The sequence below is a fragment of the Larimichthys crocea genome, chromosome IX, assembly GCF_000972845.2.
Source record: "Larimichthys crocea isolate SSNF chromosome IX, L_crocea_2.0, whole genome shotgun sequence".
NCBI lineage: Eukaryota > Metazoa > Chordata > Actinopteri > Sciaenidae > Larimichthys > Larimichthys crocea.
Window position 1 is genome coordinate 5276001 of NC_040019.1, and position 20522 is coordinate 5296522.

Below are 20522 nucleotides of genomic sequence, written 5' to 3' on the forward strand. Positions count from 1 at the left end.
CTTCAGCTTTAATAACTGAATTAATTTAATGAACTAGACTTAGATACATATGTATAGATGTTGTAAAATAACATGTACCGAATCAGATCAATATCAAATGCTGTTTTTTTTTTGATAATATAGGTTTATTACAAACTCAGAATGATACATTTGCAGAATGCAAATGATATGTGTCGTCTTAAACCTGCAGATAAGAGAGATCTCCTCTAACTAACCCCAGTCCTTTTTTATCCCCTCACCTTCCCTTCCTTGTGTGGTTCAGCATACTGTGGACACAATCGGCAACTCGTTCTGGTAACTTCATCCCAAATAAAGACGCAGGTATCTTGGTTGCTCCTCATCGTACATCCTTTAGCTACAAGATGGTCAGGTCACAAATTCACTACTCACTGCTAGGAACAACTTGGAAACAGAACAAAACACTTAGCAAACTAATATACAATAACTTTGATTCTCAAACTGTTGTTTTCCACTACAAAAGCAAGAAAATATATATATAGTACAATGGAAAATGGAAAAGTTTTCCTATTTGACAGCATATTTGTGTTGCTAATTTAGCACTTATTTTTTTAGATAGAGAGAATACTTCTACAGGATATAGAGCGTAGTTGTGATGCCATCTGCTTTAGAGATGAATAAGTACAGGGTGATGAAATATATATATATAAAAACAATTGTGCGACAGGGATTTCTGCTTTTATGTAGATGATGTCAAAGTTTTCCCAGAAAGTAGTACTTTTTGAGTGAGCATACTGTATGAATGACAACATTTTTAGGTCTCCTCATTTTCAAGTCTAATATAACCGAAAATGGTGCCTTCACTCTGGAGTAACGCTCCCTTTTGTGTTTTGCACAGCAGTCTTTCAGCCTTCACTATCATCTGTCTCAGGCAACATGAGGTTCAAATGATGCTGCAGAAACCCTGGAGGGATCAGTCCAGAATGCAGATGGCGCATTTTCTGTCCGTTCTTCTTTATGTTTTTACCGCGTGTGTATAGGCTTGTGAAGTCCTGGATGAGCGTTTTCATCTTGTTCGCTCTTTAAGTCGGCCATTCTCCGGGCCCAAAATATTGGTGACTGGAGGAGATCTGGCAGCGTCACTCCACTTTTCTCAGTACAGATGAGCTGAGCTGTGGCCCCTGTGGACTCACTCTGATTCTCTTTGTTTTGCTCTCCTGACATACAAACTGACACGAAATTGTGCACTCGCGCAAAACACATCAAATCTCTTTCCCTACTATTTCCAGTTACTTTGTGGCTGCATCATGACAGTCTCACAATGTGCTACAGTCCATTTACGAGCCATCTCCTACACTACAGGGTCACAACTCCATGTCCTCATAGCCATGACCACTCATGTGGCTCGGCCTGATAGCCCTGGGAGAAGCTCACTCACTGAGGCAGGGACGCCTCCATTTTAAAGGCCAACTATAGTTGTGATTTGGAGGTTACAACTGACTGGACCCAAGTTGGATTCAGTCTGTGCCAGCCTGGTTTATTCGACTCTAGCAGCCCAAGTAAAATTATACAGTCCGAAGCGTTAAATGATTCAAGTCATTTGCTTTCTGTTCTAGTCACTGCCCATTGTTCTCATTAAAAAATTTTAAAAAAAGCAATTTTCATAAGAAGAACTGGGGCCGTTGACATTGTGCATGAAGTCGTGAAATAAATAAATAATCTTGGCCAAAGAACAAAAAAAAAAAAACAAAACCCATGAGTATGTATGGTTTTACAGTTCAGTTCATTAGTTTTCAGCGCATCCATTTCACTCACCTTCAACTCTTCCCGCCCTTGTTGCTCTCATCTCCACCTCACCCACCATAAATTAGCAAGAATCTGGGTGGGAAAAAGTTCTGTATGAGGTGTTTTCTTTGCAGGTTTTGATAACAAGTAATATTCTCAGCTTTAGTGAGAGGGGAAAAAAAAAAAAAATCAAGGTGAAAGTTTGTGACTATCAATAGCACTAACACCTACACTATGTGGCATAAAAGTAGAATAAATACGGCACGCTTGTGAAAGTACATATTTGATTGTGTGATGCTATGATGTACCCTGATGCGTTTGTGTGAGTTCCCTTGCTAATTAATGTGCCAGAGGAGAAAATTATAGCCCTGTCTCGACCGCTTCCCTCTGGTTAGTGTCAAGGTCTGAAAGAGACGAGTGCAATGAGCAACAGGAAGCAGAAAGAACTAAATGCAGTCTCACTGACAGAGTGGCCAGCTGAGGCTTCAATGTGCTGCTTGTGCTTCTGGCTCCTGCTGGGTGACTAATGAAAGACTGTTTCGTTGCATATATTTTGTTTTAAATTTTGGCTGCAGCGTCGTGTGCTCAGTGCCTTGTTAAGTGCTACTGAACGCTACTCAACAGACTCAATGGGATGTATCAGCGTATGCATGAGACAAAGCACTAATGTGTTCGATGTGCCTTGTATATGATGCTAAATGACAACCGGTCATTATCACCGATCCCCCTTTTGACACTGATGGCCTTTTTAGTTGTCATCAGGTGTTGTTGCATTGTGAAATCATTGGTACGAGGTCGTAATTACACATCAGCGCTCCCATTCCTGAGTCCTAACAGGAATTGCCGGAGCCAACATAAACCCAGCAATAAGTTTTTATAGCTGTAGGATTTGTGATGCTATTTTCTTTTTGAAGTAAGTTCTGGTTACAAAAACACCTGAGGGTGGCGTTTTTGCAGTTTGATCTATCAGTCTGATTTTTTTTTAGTTTTGTTTCTTCAGCTTGAACTTGGTTGAGTTGGTCTAGACCGACGTAAAAAAAAAAAAAAAAAAAGTGATAAATTGCTGCCTTTTAAGTTCAGGTCCATTTTGTTTTTTTCAGCACCCTTATAATTAATTCACTGGGCAGTTGTTCCAGCAAAATAAAACATAGTTTATTACAGTGACTGAAAACAATTCCTGCTGCACTTTACTGCCCCTTGTGTTGTTGTTGTTTTTTAATCTTTTTTTGTATGGGAAAAAATAAAACCTGATTGAAGGCGAAGGTTACATTATAGCTGATCTGTGCCTGATTTGAAGCACGTTAAAAAGAGACTTTACTCTTTTTAACATCTCGCACAGTCGCATGCACTGCAAACCTTCTAACTGTTATTGTTGATCTCTGTGAATGAATTAACCTGAGCATTGCTATTGTGCAGCAGATTTTCAGTAATGGAACAAAATAACAGTATAGATTACCTGTTAAAGAAACAAATAAAACAACAAAAATGCTGTAAGGAATATAATGTGGTTAAAGAAAGCAACACTAACCCATAACAGAACAGAACTAAAATGGCAAATGCCTTTTGAGTTTGCTTGAATTGCTATAAAAAGGTTATACTTGCAAGTAACCTTAATTTTAAATGTAGCCACGGTACTTTGCAAAAATGAATTCATGTCCCCATAGACCATGGTCTTAGCCGTGCAGCCGATAAATGTTCATTCAACAACCAGGCAGACCAGCTTTAGAGTATCTAAATTGATAAAAGTAGTATATATTGTGTCAGTCCTGGAAGTTTCTGAAAGTATGAGGGTATTAAATTTAATCCATCACTCTATAGCGTTTGCTCACATCAAGGTGGTTCAGGCCTGAATGATCACTTGTCCTTGTCCACTCTTTCATCACTCGTCCTCTGGCACGCTGTGTTTGACTGTCGTTTGAAGGAACAGACTTGGCGTTGTCAGTCCACGAAGCTCAATGCAGACAAGCTGTGTTGTGGCCCAAGGGATTCGTGCACACGCACACACACACACACACACACACCCACATACACACAAAGCACACAAACAGAGACAGCCGCCCAAGGGAGTCCTCTATGAAGGGATCAGTGTAAACATCCAGTGGCAGTCGAGGTGTTGGTAGCCCTGTGAAGTGGAAGCGGTGCTCAGGGCATGGTGCTGGCTGATAAGCACCAACATACAGGAGAGAAGTGAGTTGGTCATCCCTGTTAAAACACGGGCAGCCACCCATTCCCCTGGTGCCATATTACTGCAGCAACACACAGAGCAGAGGCTTAGACTCCTGCAGGGGAAGTGAAAAGTGGAGGGAGGGCATGACATGCCCTGCACTTATAGTACAAGTTTGTGTGAATGTGTGTTTTTTTTTATGTGTGTACACATAAGACCGTCAAGTCAATCATACAGTATCATGGGTTGGTGGTTAAATTAAAATAAGACTGGATAAGAAAATGACTCATAAATAAATAAATAAATAGGGACGCCATGGTGGCTTAGCTGGGCTCCCAACGTACAAAAGCAATGCGGTTCTGGACTACGGCTTCTGGTCATGGGCGTCTTCTTTGTTGTACGTCGTTCCCTCTCTTTCTCCCTGCTTTCCCTCTCCCCGTCTGTCTTCAGCTGTCCACTCTTACCATTTGAAAGCCATTCAGAGTTACCAGCGAGTTCATTCAGCCCCATCTCTGTGGTGCTACACTCTCTGCACCGTCCATTAACTCCTCCATCTTATCATGGGGAGATTTTAAATTCCCGCTCCTGGCGCTTAGATCCAGATCCAGCTCTGCATCCCCATGTTCTTCTTCTAACTTCAGCAGGGATCAAATGGTGTTTCCACAGGGAGTATGTTAGCAGCTAACAGCTGTTCTCGAGTGTGAAAAAGGAGAGCTGTGGAGAGCTACTGTTAACTACATGGCACTAAATGAGTGTCTCTGCCACAAATATAAAAACTGTGGGCGTTTCATCAAACAGATTTACATTTTTAAAAAAAAAGAAAAAAAAAAGACTATTGTGTTTAAGTAGCATGCATGAATACTTGCACAGCAACAAGTGATAGTATCATTATTATTAGAATATTTGTTCTCTGGGACTCAAATGAAATTGTAAAATATTGGATTAAGCTGCACACGGGTCTATATTTATGTTTCAGTAACAAAAAAAATAAATAAATCATGTTTTCTCAGCATAGTGTGTTTTTCTCCAGACTGCCTTGAAGCCTAGTTGGTTTGCATATGAACTCTAAATTCCATCCAGATTTCACCCTGCCTTGATATTAAGGCATGCATTTCTCAGCGAGCGCAAAATAAGCCACTTCGGCCTCTCTCTCTCTCTGAAATGCACAGCATGAACCGTGCATGCTAGAACCATTTTGTAAGGATAAAGTCGTCATGAAAGGTTGTTAAAGCAGTCTAAACATATCGAGTTTACCTCGTAGCATCTTGCTGTCAGCTATGCAGGGGGGTCAAATTGTCCAGACAGACCTTTTTTTTTTTTCTGTTCAGTTGATTTAAATTTTAGCATTTCAAGTTGGGCTCAGTCATACTGGATAAAGAAAGTGGATTGCTGAGTTGAGTCTCACACAATAGGTGGCACTCGTGCTGGGAATGAGAATCATTACTCAGCTTTCCAAAGATGGCAGTTTTTGACAATCCAGGAGCACAAACACTACCACTTGTTTTGGGTGGGTCATTCTGAGCCACTTTGTTTCCCTTTTTATGGCTATATATTTCAATCTGGGAATAATACTTAATAATCGACTATCTTTCTCCAGCGTGATTGACCTCACTTTTAAAATTTTCTATACAATGTTAATCAGATGCAAGAGAAGAAGAAGACAAAAAAACAACAACCTTTGAATGCATCCTTTCATGCTGGTAATCTTTATATCAGAATGTCCAAAGTGTGCCAGATTTAGTAATCAGGTATTACTCTGACTCCAAGACTCCAAGCTACATGCAAAACCTGTGTCGACACAAAAATGTTCGGTATATTTTGACTTAGCTTTGCTCCTGGGGCATACAAAAACGCATTATTTACTTTTACAGACATAGTGATGAGGAGGGTTTGTTTTTCTTTATAGATTTACTGAGTCTCAGGTCTCTGATCAGGGCCCTGAGAGGGAAACCGAGAGGAAAATAACAAGTTAAGGAGGAAGGGATGAGGAGGGGAAAACAGAGTAGGAGAGAGATTTTTGGAAAGTCCATTGTTCTCGATGCTGTTGATAACAACGCTGCTTTTTTTTGTGCAAAATTCTCAAAGAATCAAACAAAAATATATATATCTTTAATCCCCGAATGATTTTCAAGATCCTTTTTTTTTCTTTTTTTGCTTGCGATTTGTAGGGTAGTATTTTGCTCAGAACAAAAGCCCTCTCTGTTTCACCTCTTTTCTTTTTGTTCTTTTTTGAAAAAGCACCGCAGCCAGCAGAGATTATCTGTTGTTTTTCCATCTAGGCCTTCATCAAAGTAAATAATTTAATCCCTAAATCATCCTTCTATCTTCTCTTTGATTACTTCTCCTTTCTCTCTGTGTCACCATCACATCCTTCACAGTCCTCGTTCTCGTTCATAGACACACATGCACACACGTTTCAAACCATAGCCAGATGACTATGTAGTGACTTGGGTCTTTTCCCTGTCTGCTGTATGTAGAGGAGCTTGCTGATGGTGACTTTTCAGCAGTGCCCACTGGTGCACATAATGAAGTGCAAATGGGGCTAATGTACTGCTTGACATGCCAGGTTTTACAGATCAGACGTGAATTGATTTACCTGCAGTTGCAGCTCTGCATTTTCCAATAATGTGCACGTGCAGAGGATGGTGTGCAGACATTTCCAACAAATGCTTTATTTTGTCCCTGGAGGATGGCTGAGATTACATGTGAACATTGACACTGAATGAAACCAAGATGGGATTTATTTTATTTCTGGAGTTTCTGTTTTCTCTGTAAAAGCCAATTCTCACACACTTTGCAAACATTTCGTGACACAATTCTGACAGTTTTTAGACGGACACTGTCTGAATCTTGGTTTAACACAATGGCTGTCATCTTTCTTGTCATGTTGCCACTCTAGCACTTAGTGTACTGCCTTTCAATGGCTCCGAACAAATGTCAGAACACTGCTGACAAATACAACAGCACATGACATTTGGACCGAGAATTTATCTACTGTTGCTAGGGCTCTCTCAGCTGACCCACGCCAAAAGGAAGCATTTAATCAATTTCATCAGTGATATTGACACTGTAGTCCCCAACGACAGAACAGCTGAATGCATACTGTAACATTTGACCCCTGATCCCGATCACCTGCATCATCTGAGCACACATCTGTAGGCTCACGTCCCTAGTCAGTCAGTTAGCCAGCCAGTCATCCAGTCAGTCAATAAATCACTCATAGATGAAGTCAGGAGAGAACAGGCATTTAGTCCCTGCTCAGCAACCCTGGCTCCCAATGCCATTAATGCAGTACACTTCATCAGTCCTAGCTGGCTTTTGTGTTTGTCCCCAGTGTGTCACATCCTTCAAAAACCCTCACAACAGTGTATTCATACAATTTATGATCTAATTAGAGGGCATAATGAATAGTCAACCATTTGTAACGATCATGATTAAAATGTTTCAGTGATTGCTGAAGATTAATTGTTTCAGTAATGGCTTCAGATTGATGAAATTTGCATACATATAGCAATTATGAATTTTTGTTCTTCCCCTCCTTCAGGTGTGAGCTGCGAAATCTGTTTTCTGACAGTACTGCGTATATTCTGACTATAAATAATTTTTAACTGGTAATAGAGGAAATTTTAGGGGATCACCAAAGTCATTGGAACGTATCCTTTAGCAATCTTGAGAATCTGCAGCAAATTTCATGGAGATCCATCCAACAGCTGGACAGATATTTGACTCTGAAATACCTACAGTACTGTACATGGAGAGAGGATCACCAAAGTCAATATGATTGATCCTCTGGGGACCAGGAGGAAGATTTTATGGTGATTCATCCAGTAGTAGTTAAAATATTTTAGTGTAGCCCAAAGTGGTGGACTGACATAACAACATACAGTACCCAACATAGTACCCAAGACTTACTAGCATGGCTAATAACAAGTTTTGCGCTGAAAGTGAAAGTCTTCCTGAGGTGTCTTCTTTTTTATTTGTGTAATATATCTGAACCAAGGGTCTTAGAGGGTGTCATATAATTTTCAATTTGTGATTTTGGCCCATAAAAATAAAATTTAAAAAGTACTTACTGCAGTGCAGATGAGAGATTTCTGCCAGAACTCCTGCTGCTTCCAAAGTGCATGAAGAAGGTTAAAAGTCTTAAAGAGGAAGAAACAAATTCATAGTCAGACCCACTCATTTCAACTTGTGGCCCTGACATCAGGGTCATCAGGTTGTCCCTGTACCCAGTCACAGTCAGTGGTAATCTGTGTAACCCTTCCTACATCAGGTTCACCAACTTGCTATAATCTGTCGCACTACATCCTGAGATTATACAGCTTGGCCCCCTTCTGTGTTCATCCAAAATATTGGATCAGTGCTGGATTAGTGATGTGTCGGTCACGAACGAGCCGGTTCAAAAACCTGGCTCTTTTAAGTGAACGATGGGAGCCGGTTCCCGTCTGTCTGCGAGCCATTCTTTTTTTCTTTTTTTTTTTACTTTAGGAAAGTACCTGTGGGCACTGCAGACATTGGCTACGGGTGTCACGTGCATGCTGTGCAACCAATTGTTAGGATTGACAAGGAGCTTACCACCAAACAGGGAGGGCCAAGGGTAGCAGCGTTGAGACGGTGACAGCAAAATATTGAAATTTAAGTGATATATGCGTTCAAATACAAATCACAAGTCAAAACAGCGCTAAATGTGCCTTAATTATTATAAGTGGTAAAATAAAGAACCGTTTGGGCCGAAAGGCTCTTCTTGGTGAGCTGAGCCAAATGATCCCATCACTATGCTGGATCATCCGTACTGCCCAACAAATCCAATGCAAAGTCTGATTTTTATCCCTTTGGATGCAACCTTATGTCAAATAGGTTTTTATTGGAAACAGTGTCTGCATGTGTTTGCCCTATCCCTATTTAACTGGCAAGGCTTCCATTCAAATGGAAGCCACAGGGATCAAGCTTCTCTCTGCTACAACATGACCTCATTTCTCCAGCTAGTCTACAGCGGCAGTAGTAGAGAGTTCCTGAAATCCAGCATTAAAGCGAATGAAAAATTGGAAGTTTTGTTGGAAGAGCACACCACTTGGCATTCATTTTTGCAATTATGAAAAACGCCAAGTAAAACCATCGTGACACACACTTCAGATTTGTCTAAAATCCTGTGCTCTCTCTCTACAAATCCTGTGACTGCAAGGGTCAAATATCCAACATGTAGGGCACCAGATTGTTAATGTTCTGGAGTTTTACATCTGGAGTCCTGCGTTGAGAGCAGAGCGGTTTACTGATTTACTGGAGGGGGACTAGCTTTTGGCCACAGTGGGTGTTGCGTTGTCACACCCCTCAGTGTCATCATCTCGTTGGCCCGCTTTCAAGTACACAGTTGCTGCACGCACACAGAGACCTCTTTGTCATTTCAGTCAATACCCACCCACATCCAGCCTGTTTCTTCATTCAGCATATCATGTATTCTTTGCCTTTTCTTCTCTCTGTGCTTACACTTGGTGGAAATGAGCTCAAATATAATGCAACATATGGAGATAATGAGAGCTTGGAGCGGATTGAGGAAAGTCACTGACTGCTATAAGCTATAGGCTTTGATAAATGTTGCTTTTATGAGCTACAATTTCATTTATTTTCTCATTATCTTCCTCTGCTTCTTATTTAGTAAGTAAATAATGCCTTAATTACAGCTTACACCCTGTCTATAATATGAATGCGTGGCATCCAAAATGGCAGCTATGCATTATGCAGAAATGGTCTCCACATTAGTGCTATCTCATCATCATCTTATTATTTTTATTATTATTATTATTATTATTATTATTATTATTATTATTATTATCACAATAGCCATGCGGCCTTTGCTTACAAAATGATATTTTAAGGATTTCACTACTCTTATTTGCCTAATGTTCGATATTATGTGGAGTGAGATTAATTTGTTCTTTTTCATGTGAACCCCTTCATATGGCGTGACACCTCTCTGACACCCACTGCTGAAGTAGTAATTTCCTTTTCAGCAATTACAACAACCATCTCCTTACAGCACTATCCATTTCCATTCATTGCTCAGCTGATGTACAAAAACCCTTAATTTCCGAGTGAAAACAGCCATTTGTGGAGAGCCATAAGGCTCGTCGTTGTGACTGTAACCTACATTGGCACCGCTGTGCAAAACACCAGGACCTTAGGATCCGAAACTTATATGTTGTTTTATTTATTGACAGAAAAAAATAATGATTTTCTGACCACTAAGATGTATTTAAGATGTACTATGAAACCTTGCCCAGGTTTTCAAATGAAATGTTCCTTTCCCGAGACAAGCCCAGGGGCTTCTCTGAATTCGATTCATTTCTCAGTACTCCTGCCCATATGATTGCTCTTGATCTGTCATGGATTCGGTCATGTCATGAGGCGATGGCCAGCTCACATTTTGAACCTCTTCTTATTTGAAGTCAGCCGCTCTCCTCTGACAGTTATTTCTTCTTTTTTTTAAAAGGCAGGAGTTTGTTCCCAGACCTCAGGTCCAAGCTCCATATGTCAGTCATCTGGCTGCTATTCCCTTTAATTAAAAAAAATACCGTGAAAGAAATTTTAGACAAGATACTAACACCCCTGTTCAGTTGGTGTGTTGTTTTTAGTCATCCAGATATGAATGAAGACAGAATTTGGCTGAAAGCAATTACCTTCTCTTAGAGTGAAAAGCAAATAGTCTGTGCTTTCTGTTCCTTGTAGCCACCTGATTGTAAACATGCCTAGTGTTTGGTGACAGTCAGCATCTCCTCAATTAAGTAGCACTCAATACAATCCACTTGAGGTCGAAATGACTAAGTAGCACTTTAAGAAGTACTTCCTTTGATCATCTTTGTCCCTTGATAGATGGGTAGCTTTTAACCCTTCACAGCTCTGATACCCTCAAAGTACATCTATTCACTGACAGGTTTGGATCACACAGATATTATCTGTGTGAAAAAAAATGATGAGGTGATGAAGCGGTCAATGCCAGCAAGAAGTGAAATTGACATTTCACAAGGGTAAAATGATGGGGCAGGATAAGCCTCACGCAAAGCTTAATTTTCCAACAGCACTATTGCAGAAACATCCAAAGGAAATTAAAGGTTGTGGATGAAGGTTATGTTAGATGATAGCCTGCTCAAATATATATAATTCTTTCTGCACATTCCTTCAATCTTTATTTTCTTTTTTTAAAACTTTTTCAACTGAGATTCCTTTAAGCAAGTTGAGCAAGGCACCACATACTGTCTATAGCTTGGAGACAAGGTAGTATTTGTTGCAAGGTTATTGGATTGGATAGTGTAGGTGTCAATGATGTGTCCATGCCCTGTATTTTCAGCTTAGTCTGAAGGTTAAAAGTCCATGGATTTGTTCATTGATTAAATCAGATACAGTACTGAGGATTACAGAGGGCAGACGGGGAGAAAATGGAGCTTCAGTAGAAAAAAATTGGGCTTAACTAATTTGGCCAAACTGAAAATTTGTCAATGTCATACCTGCTGTTGGCACTCGGGTTAGTCAAGGGATCATCAAAGTCTGAATGCTTTATCCTTTGTGGACCATGGATGTTTGAACTAATTTCCATGGCAAACAACTCAATAGCTGTTGAGATATTTCAGTCTGGACTGAATGACCGTCCATTGAGCTGAGCCATTAACATTTCAGCAGAGCTCTTGTACACATCCTAAGTCTTAATTACAGGTGTGTTGGGCCAAGAACTGTAAACTGAGAAGGATCCAGAATTCCCGCGCACTGCAAGTCTGTAGAAGTTCATTTTACCTGATGAAAGCTTACTAACAGACACAAAAGGAAAGGGGTGGTCGATATGATAAAGTCTCGGGCGTTTCAGAGGATACAGAGACAGACAGAGGGAGATCTGGGAGACGTAATGTGAAAGTGAGATAAAAAGGTGAGACGGAGAGAAACGCAACACAATGCATGAGCTTCGTCTGGCAAGCGCTCTTTATCTGATTGTGTTAATCTTGTCTTCCGTTCACAGCGTTGCCACGCACCAGCACTTTTAACTAGCTCTGATAATGGGAAGAACAGCATCAAACTCATTAATTGAATTAGCTCCCTCTTTATCTCTGCATCTGCCTGCCTGTCCGCTCACCCCCTACAAACACTGCGCCGACGACTGTTCCCCAGCTAATTGACTCAGAGCATCTCCAGTACAGCCCTATTTCACCTTACTAATTTATTGAATCGGCTCCTGGCCTGGTTCACCTGTCATTGGCTACTATCTAATTTAATTTTACCCTGAGGTGGATGGAGATTATTTTGTCTCTGAGCAATAGAGTTAGAGAGGGAGGGAGGGAACATGAAGAAAGTCGGGTTTTTAATGCCTAACAGCTTGTGTGTTTATTCCATAACTGGATTTAGCTGCAGGTGTTTGAGAATAAGGGACACAGGCCAATATAACTAGCTCAATGTGATTTGGCCAATTTCGACGGTCGTCAGTAATTGAATTACGTTAAACTACCTTTTTAAAATCAGCTCGGAAAATATGCTCAGCCATGAGCTGCATTTTGGATTTGTCTACACTAGCCACCAGGCTAATCCATTGGGTTTTTAAACATTTCAATTGAGTTAGTCAATGATCCCTCAGAACCTGGTTCCAGGTTATATATGAACACCACGAAGCTCATCTGTATTACAGCTTTTCTCCATCTTGCTTCTCCCTTTGCTGGAGCTTTTCTGTGATGTAGGAACTAAAGGTGGTTTCTTTGTGGTGTGGAACTGATATCAGAGCAATTGTTCTCACTTTCATTTATCTCCACTAAAGGTTAGCTTTGTCCACCAAACCACTCTCTGCCAATGTGTTAACATTATATCAGATATAGACACAGACCAAGGTGTACGTGAAGTTATTGGGTTCTCTCAGTTGTGTGTCTCTATCTTCCCCAGAGTAATGATGTGTTATTGCCTAGGCGGCAATACAGGGAACCATTTTCCTGCTGTTTCTTTTCATTTTTATTATTATTTTAACTGTGCGTTTAGTGGGTGAAATAACCTTGCAAATGGCCTCTTGGGGAATGGCATTGGCATATATCTCTATCCTGTTGTAGGAAATATAAGACCAGAGTAGACAGCAAATGCCAGTGCTGACTACAAGTTGTTATTCTAGCCTCTTAACCAGTAAAGCCCTCTCTTCAACTCTTCAACCACACCTGTCATTTTTAATCCACCTGGTTGGTCTCTGTAAAATCTCTGTAAACCGCCCACGCCTCTTTCTGCTCAGAAACCTTCCTATCCTTCCATCCCTCTGCTAAATACAAACATACAATGCCCCCCTCCCCTTTTGCTCCACTTCAATCTTCATTTGAGCCATTCAGTTATTGACAAGACACCCTAGAGAGAGCCTATTTAATCATCAAGAAACATCTTTTTGAATGACAGCGTGTAATCATTCCTGCATTTTTTTTTTTCCCTTTTTCATGCTGTCCATGCAGTCATTATCATCTGTGTGCAGTTGCTTTAAAGGAAAGGCATTCTACTCTTCAGTTACTTTGACTAAAAACAGTTTTTCAGGTATAGTTACTAGTTACTTTGCAGGTTCATATTTTTCATACCAATAACAAACATCACTTTAATTTTAAAGAGATTTCCTGAGCCACAGCCACCCCACCCCTGAATAATAATGATAAAGAAAATGAATCGGGCTTACTGAGCTTGCACTGAAGCTTCCCAACACTGATTATTTTTCACTTTTAAGCAGCTATATCGATCGACTAACTAGTGAACATAGTGGAGCGTTTTGCCGCAAAGGATCGAGGCATTATTGGACTTAGATTCATCTGGTGTACAGACACATGACTCCAAATATATAATAATAATGTTGCTCTGTAACTGCTGGATGGATGGGTAAATGAACTGTTTGTTAGTATCGCTGTATCAACTTAAAAGGTGATGATATGTCAATGTATTGTCCACAACATGTTTCCAAGTAACCAAAGAAAATTGCTATTAATATCCCGTATTTGAATTTAGTCATTACAACACACTGCTACTCTGCATTCTACTTCTAAATAAGTAATTTTATCGGACTATATTTGGATAGAAAAATCATTTTGAGCACTCACAAGTCATTCATTTTCATCTGCATTTGTCTACATTTAACATTTTAGAAATGTTCTTTTAACTTATAGCGTTTTAATTATTGAAATCTATTCTTTCTTTGTTATCTTGCTACATTAATACTTTAACATCTATATGGTGTCCAAGTGTTGTTATTTGCTTGCAAGACTGTGGTCTCGCATGACCTTTCATTCAATTCAGAATCGCTTATACTCGATTTGATTTCCTGCTGTGTACAGAACATTAATATTAATGTGAATTGGTATTTTATTCATCATGCTAGATCTATGCCAGAGTGCAAGGTGTGTTGACATATTATTTGGGCAGTGGCCATCCACGGGTCCCGAGCATCAATCAGGGGAGAGCTGAGAACTGTCTTTTCTGACAACCTCGTCTCATCTGTAAATACTCATCCCACTGATGCAGGTTTTCATGGAATTAATGAGGCAGCTTCGTGTGCTGATGCATGTGAAAGTGGTCGCCCTTCAAATTGCTTTCCTTTATTGCCTCCCCCACCCCGGCTTCCTCCCTCACCAGAAATCATATTAGCCAAACCAATCTCATTTACAACATGCCATTTGTTAATTTAGACCCCTAAACTAATGCATGTGTGAGAAAAATAGAAGTGAGTTTCATGCAGGAGGAAAAACATAAGATAGGACAGATGTGAAACTTGAAGACATAGATATTTGGGAAAGAGGGAAAGAAAGGTTTGTCAGGATTATATTGATCAATCCATCAACCTAATCAACCAACTGGTTAATTAATTGATTAACTAATTAGTAATTTACTCTGTCAAACATAGTGACAAATATCCATAGAAGCCTTAGTCTAACTAAAAGCCAAGAAAAACTCTAAAAGAATTAACATTATGATGCAAAACAGACTAAATAATCACATTTTCCCATGACTGAAACAACTAATTAGTAATCAAAATTGAGCATTAATGCAACTCATGAAATTACCGGCATCTGTAATACAATATAGCAAAAAGAAGAAGGTACTGCTCTGCATCATCATGAGACCTTCAAATTAGAATTTGATATTGGATCAATACAGCATATATACTATTGGCTGGAAGAATTTATAAGTATTAGTTGATTATCGTTCCCCTTGTGGTCCACTGTCGGTGCTCAATCTGCTTGTGAGTCTGTAGTAATTACCTCACCGTGGCTGAGGTGATGACTGGGAAACAGGAGGGCAGACGGCAATCTGTCTTCTCCTCCTAGTTATTGTCTGTGTCTTCCACACCGGCTGCCTTTATCTTTCCTCGTCAGGAGCAGAGACCAACACAAGACCAGTTATTACCGCCTCAGCGGGCTGGATAAGATCAAAGCAGGACCGGTTGAACACTGAAGATGTAATGACTGTGCTCTTCTAAGGACTGCTGCATGGTTTGTCATGTCATTATCCCCCAGTTAACACTCATTTCTTTTCTTCATCCTTTTAAAAGTCTTTTTCACACCTCCAGAATAAGGACGGTCTCCAATTATTTTGATGTGGAGGGAAAATTGCCCAGTTTCACCGAATAGAAATGTTTCTTCCTCCTCACCTTTTTCGTGCTGTTGGCGTTTTACTTTAGATCCGCCTTTCTCTTACCGTCTCTTCCTACTTTTGTCACATAAAATATTCTGCCCAATTCATGCCAGTGGTTTGAACAAGAGCAATTTGTCATGTCGGAAAAGGAACTACTGAAAGGAACCCATGGACTTGATAGTAATTTCATGTGACGGAGGAGGAGGAGGAGGAGGAAGAGGAGGAACAGTGTCAGCATACTGAAAGCAGAGGAGGTCATGGTTCTTCTGTACCTGCATAGCCTCCCACAGAGTGTGACCATGGGTAATAGAAATGATTGAGGGACAAAAGGGTGGGGCAGAGGTGGCATGGAGACTGAAGTCCTTTTAAGACCCCAGGTGTTGGGTAGGAAATGGCAAAAATTGTCTGAATTATCTGGTTTCCTTTCATTCAGTATGTACTCTCGTGGTCTCATTTATTTATACAGTATGTTGGTACAGGTAATATTTAATAGGATCTTTCTCAATATTTGACATTTCTGAGACTTTGGGTCGTCCATGAGTCATTGTCCTTTGAGTGCATTGGGTGTAGGCTGGTTCAGGTAGTGATATCCAAGGTCCTGCAGGTAGGATTGGAAGTCCTTCTCAGTGTGGCAATTGGTTTCTGTCAATGTCAATTGTGTAAACCACTACCACTGATCTGTGATTATTGTAATTCAGCCATCTGTGGTTTAGGCTAGGTTTCATAGAAAACAAAAGTCCAGGAGAAGAATAAATCCCTGAGTCCCCTGTGTGAACCAGGTTTTATGAGAAAAGTGCTTTTCTTAAGAGCTCTCAACTGAAAGCCTTCAAATGTTTTTTTTCTTCTTCTGTAGCTCCAGTTGAGAGCTTTTATTTTAGTGAAACATTTTGATCAGTCTGTTATGATCATCCAATATATGTGTGTGAGAGTTTGAAGCATTTGTCTTGTGAGCTCCGTGAGAGGCAATTAAAGCGCCGCCTCATTTCATTTCTTTTGACGCGTTTGTGTGTCAGAGACAAAGAGAGGGGGCACAAGAGGTCATGTGTGTTTCTGAAGTTCAGAAATTTAATATGTGAGCTGTTGTGGTGACAGTCTAATTTAATGTTTTTCTTTTTCGCTTTTTATGTTGCAGGGTCAAGCTGAAGGATGGCGTAGCGTTCCTAGGAGCCAGAGCCAGTAACCCTGTTGTGTGGACGGTGAGTCAGGATCTCAGAAGTGAAGGTCACGGGGTTGTCACCCTTCACTGTCGGAGAAAGGAGAACAGTTTTAGTCAAAGGTACGTCCGACTCCCTCCGTCTACAAAATTAATGTGTGAATGAAATATGAACTGAACACCCTGCTGAACAACCAGAAAGCAGCAGCGCACTTGTTCATTTTTTCGGACAGCTGTCAGCAGAGAGTGATTGCAAAGAGTGAGGATGAAAGAGGTCATGACTCAGCATCTGAACCATTCATTCCTTGGCACTGCCATGCCTGCAGGTCCACAGCCAGTTCTAAGTGCAGTCAATAAAATGTATTGTTCAAGGAAGACAGTGCTGCCTCCTGCTTGCACTTAACGGATAAGTCTGGAAATATTCTATATTTTTATATACTGTCAACAAATCCCATGAAAAAGCCAAAAACAACAATGGATTGATTCTACTAACAAGTATAGTCTGTGTGGCCAAAGCCTGACGAAGCTTAGTCCTCTGTGCCCTGGACTTGCCATTGTTGTCCAAAATGTAATTAAAAACACATCAATTGCGTCACAACGTGGGTGATGTTTTTTTCGTTACAATGGACATGAGCACCGCAGTTTATTTTGAGTTAATCCACATACACTGCATATTCAGTATGGCACCAAATGTACAACTGAAAATAGTCTTTTTAAGAAATGCACATTTAGTCCTGTTTGAATCGACGTGCTGATGCTTGCTACAAACGATTTTGGGAAATGATTTAGCCTTTCTTAAGACTTACAGTATATATGCAATGTGCAGTTTTAAAGCAGCTATAATCAATATTTTTTTATAATAACAATGCATCAAATAACAACCGTAAACAATATGAATGGGGTTGGTGGTAGTAACAGAGAATTATCACCTGTATCTTTAGTTAAATAGGTAGCTTGCTCAAAAGTAACCTAAAAGGTGATAATATGTCAATATTGTTTTAACAACTTGTTTCTGCTGCACTCAAGTGGCCAAAAAAAATACTAATATACTGATTGTGTAGTTTAGTTTGTCGCTAACCACAAGACCAATTTCAGGCTACCAATACTTTCACTTCATTTCAGTGTGTTGTGAAAATCAACCAACAGACATGACACTTGCTTGAGATGGGGTGATTATATACCCCAGAGGGGATTTATTTCTTTTGTCAGATTTGGTTTTCAAACCTCTTCTATTGTATTTAATAAATGCTCCAACATGCAAGCACTTAAGGTTTTTCACAGTAATGAGCCAAAGATCAAAAAGACAAAGAATAAGTTGATATGATGGATGTTGTGTGAAGAAAAGCATGAATTCAGCTGTTTGTTAAAGAGGCTGCTGTTCAATACTTGACCCTCAAAACCTTGAATGTACCAGCAGGATTCTGAAAAGTCCTCACTCCATTAATGTGACTCTGATGTAAACAAATGTACAAAGAAATGTTTAAGACAAATAATTAAATGTTTCAAGTAACTTGTTTTTCATAACGCACACTTGAAAGGAAAGATATCCATCTAAAGCTTTGAACATGGCTGGCAGTAAGGTGTGGCATATGTATTAGTTTATTATTATTCATCTGACAAGAATGTTACAGAAAAGAACAAAACTGATTTCAACAAAAGGTAAAAGGTTTGTGTGCTGCTCACATGGTGATGTTTCCATTAATGAATGATAACCACATCCGTGCACGTCACCGTACAGAACTTGACATTCAACTCAACAGCTGAACAATTTAAACCAAAGACAAAATAGCTGCGCACAGGAAGTGACACACACAGGCTGTCCTGTTATTTCCTCCTGGGTGTCAAGGTGATGACAGTGATGAATGACAAGCCATTTATCATTTACATGCATCTCTTTCACAGCCCCGCTGAGGAAGAACACACATTGAATTATACAGGACTGCTCAAATCAAGGTCATACATGTTGAATCTGGTATTATGTCCGGCAATGCTGCGCCCAACAAAAGACTACTTTGAAGTATTGAAATGATAATGCAACACCTGCTGCACCCCTGTGTCCTTAGATTTCTTTTAGCTTCCATATCAAATGAAACAGCAGCACATCAGTGAAATAAAAAAATAAAAAGTATTATTCAAAATCTGTGCAGAATTTTAAGATGATGAAAACACTGAACTTTTTAATTTTGAAAATTCCTTTGATGAGGTTAGAGAGAGATCAGCACTCAAGGTGTTCCATTTCACTGAAATCGTAAAAAACATGCTCATGGAAAAACAAAAATGAAGTTTCAGTGTAGGTTTCAACTCCTGACCAGCAGTGGTAGCCCCGTAAGGCCAGCTCAAAAATTATGCTTTGCTTTTTATGGTCTGGTATGTACATGGACCCCTTCACACCAACCCGATCACACACCCAATCGGACAAACACACTGCTTTATGGGTTTTTATCAGGCCAAACTGGAACAAAATGAGCTGTCTGTCCACTTAAATTACTTTTTAGGAAAGAAACAGGCCTTGTGGGTGCAGAATTCTTCTTTATTTATGAGACCAAAACAAGGTTTAAGAGTTTAGGTGCCCAGGCACATCTTGGATTATAGCTCTCTGATTGGTCAAACTTCCATCTGGTGGGCTTTGTCAATTCTCTGTAGGAAAAAAAAAAGAAAAAAAAAAAAGCTTGGAACATTTAAGCTGGCCTGAGGCTACAACGGAGAACGAGTTGTATGAATTAAGTCTGAAAGCCTTGAAAGTAATTTTCTCAATTAATTAAATTTAGCTCTGTGGTACCTGCACAGATTTCTTTTTTGACATGCTTTCTCCTACTCACCAGTAATGGGTCTATAGTCAGGGAGTGATTTCATTCAACTGCTGTCCTGTGGGTAGAGGATATCCCATAACTCAGGTTAAGTGCAAAAAGATCTTCATTAGCCCGAATCTGAATGGAGTAGTGGAAATATGTGGAGATTGAAGCCAAGGAGTTTAAAAAAAAAAAAACAAGTGCCCTAAAACATTAAATTTCTCCAAATGTCAATTGTAGCTCACTTTGCTGACCATTAAAGCAGAATCACTGCCAGAAACTGGAAGATAAACTCTGGGAGCAGGATGCGTTTCCTTTGCTGCTCGTGGCAGACAGTTGCGACATTACAGCCAATAGTGTGACGGCCAGGTTCAGACTAACTCAGACAGGCTTCAGGAATTACCTCCCAGCAGCCAATCAGGAAAGGTGAGTATCAACTGTGGACATGCAGTGTAAACTATGATGGAAATGTGCACGGACACAAACTACACTCAAACACACAGTTTCTACATGAAGACCACTTAGGGGAGGTCATAAAAACACACAAAGTCATGTCCCAGAGGTGTGCATATTGTGTGTGTCTGCTTTAGAAACAGTATTCCAGTTACTTTAGCAGACATATGTTCACTGTACTGACTGAACTGTACCTCTGTGCTCTGGAGAAATGTAGGCAGCTGAGAGATGAGGTGTGAAAAGTGAAATAAATGGCAGGAAGTGGCAGCACAGATGAGAAAAAAAGAGATAAAACCAAGTCCAGGAGAACACAGAGCATGTGAAATAAAGATGTTCATTTTCAGTATGTGAAACATTGACACATTCCATACAATAAAATCTGTGTTATTTTTAGAAGTGCATGACACCATAGTGTGAATTTCTGTTCTTGCTTTATGTAAAAAAAGAAAATAATTAACACAAATAGAAACTGCAGCAGAGACACTTTATCTTTATGTATAGAAGAAATAGCTGTATAAAGATATCTAGAAAAACTGTAGTTTCTATAAGAAAACCACATAAATCTCTCAATATTTTGCCAAATGCTGATTTAGCTACATTATAT

The 20522-nt window shown here is 39.8% G+C and overlaps 1 protein-coding gene across 1 annotated transcript in view; it reads left to right on the forward strand.

Moving 5' to 3' along the window:
* The window catches only part of si:dkey-112m2.1 (transmembrane protein 132C), a 138506-nt gene that overhangs the window by 62981 nt on the left and 55003 nt on the right, over positions 1 to 20522 (forward strand). The window contains exon 4 of the mRNA XM_027282244.1: positions 16656 to 16799. Coding sequence (XP_027138045.1) covers positions 16656 to 16799 — 144 coding nt within the window. The remainder of the gene's footprint in view (positions 1 to 16655; positions 16800 to 20522) is intronic.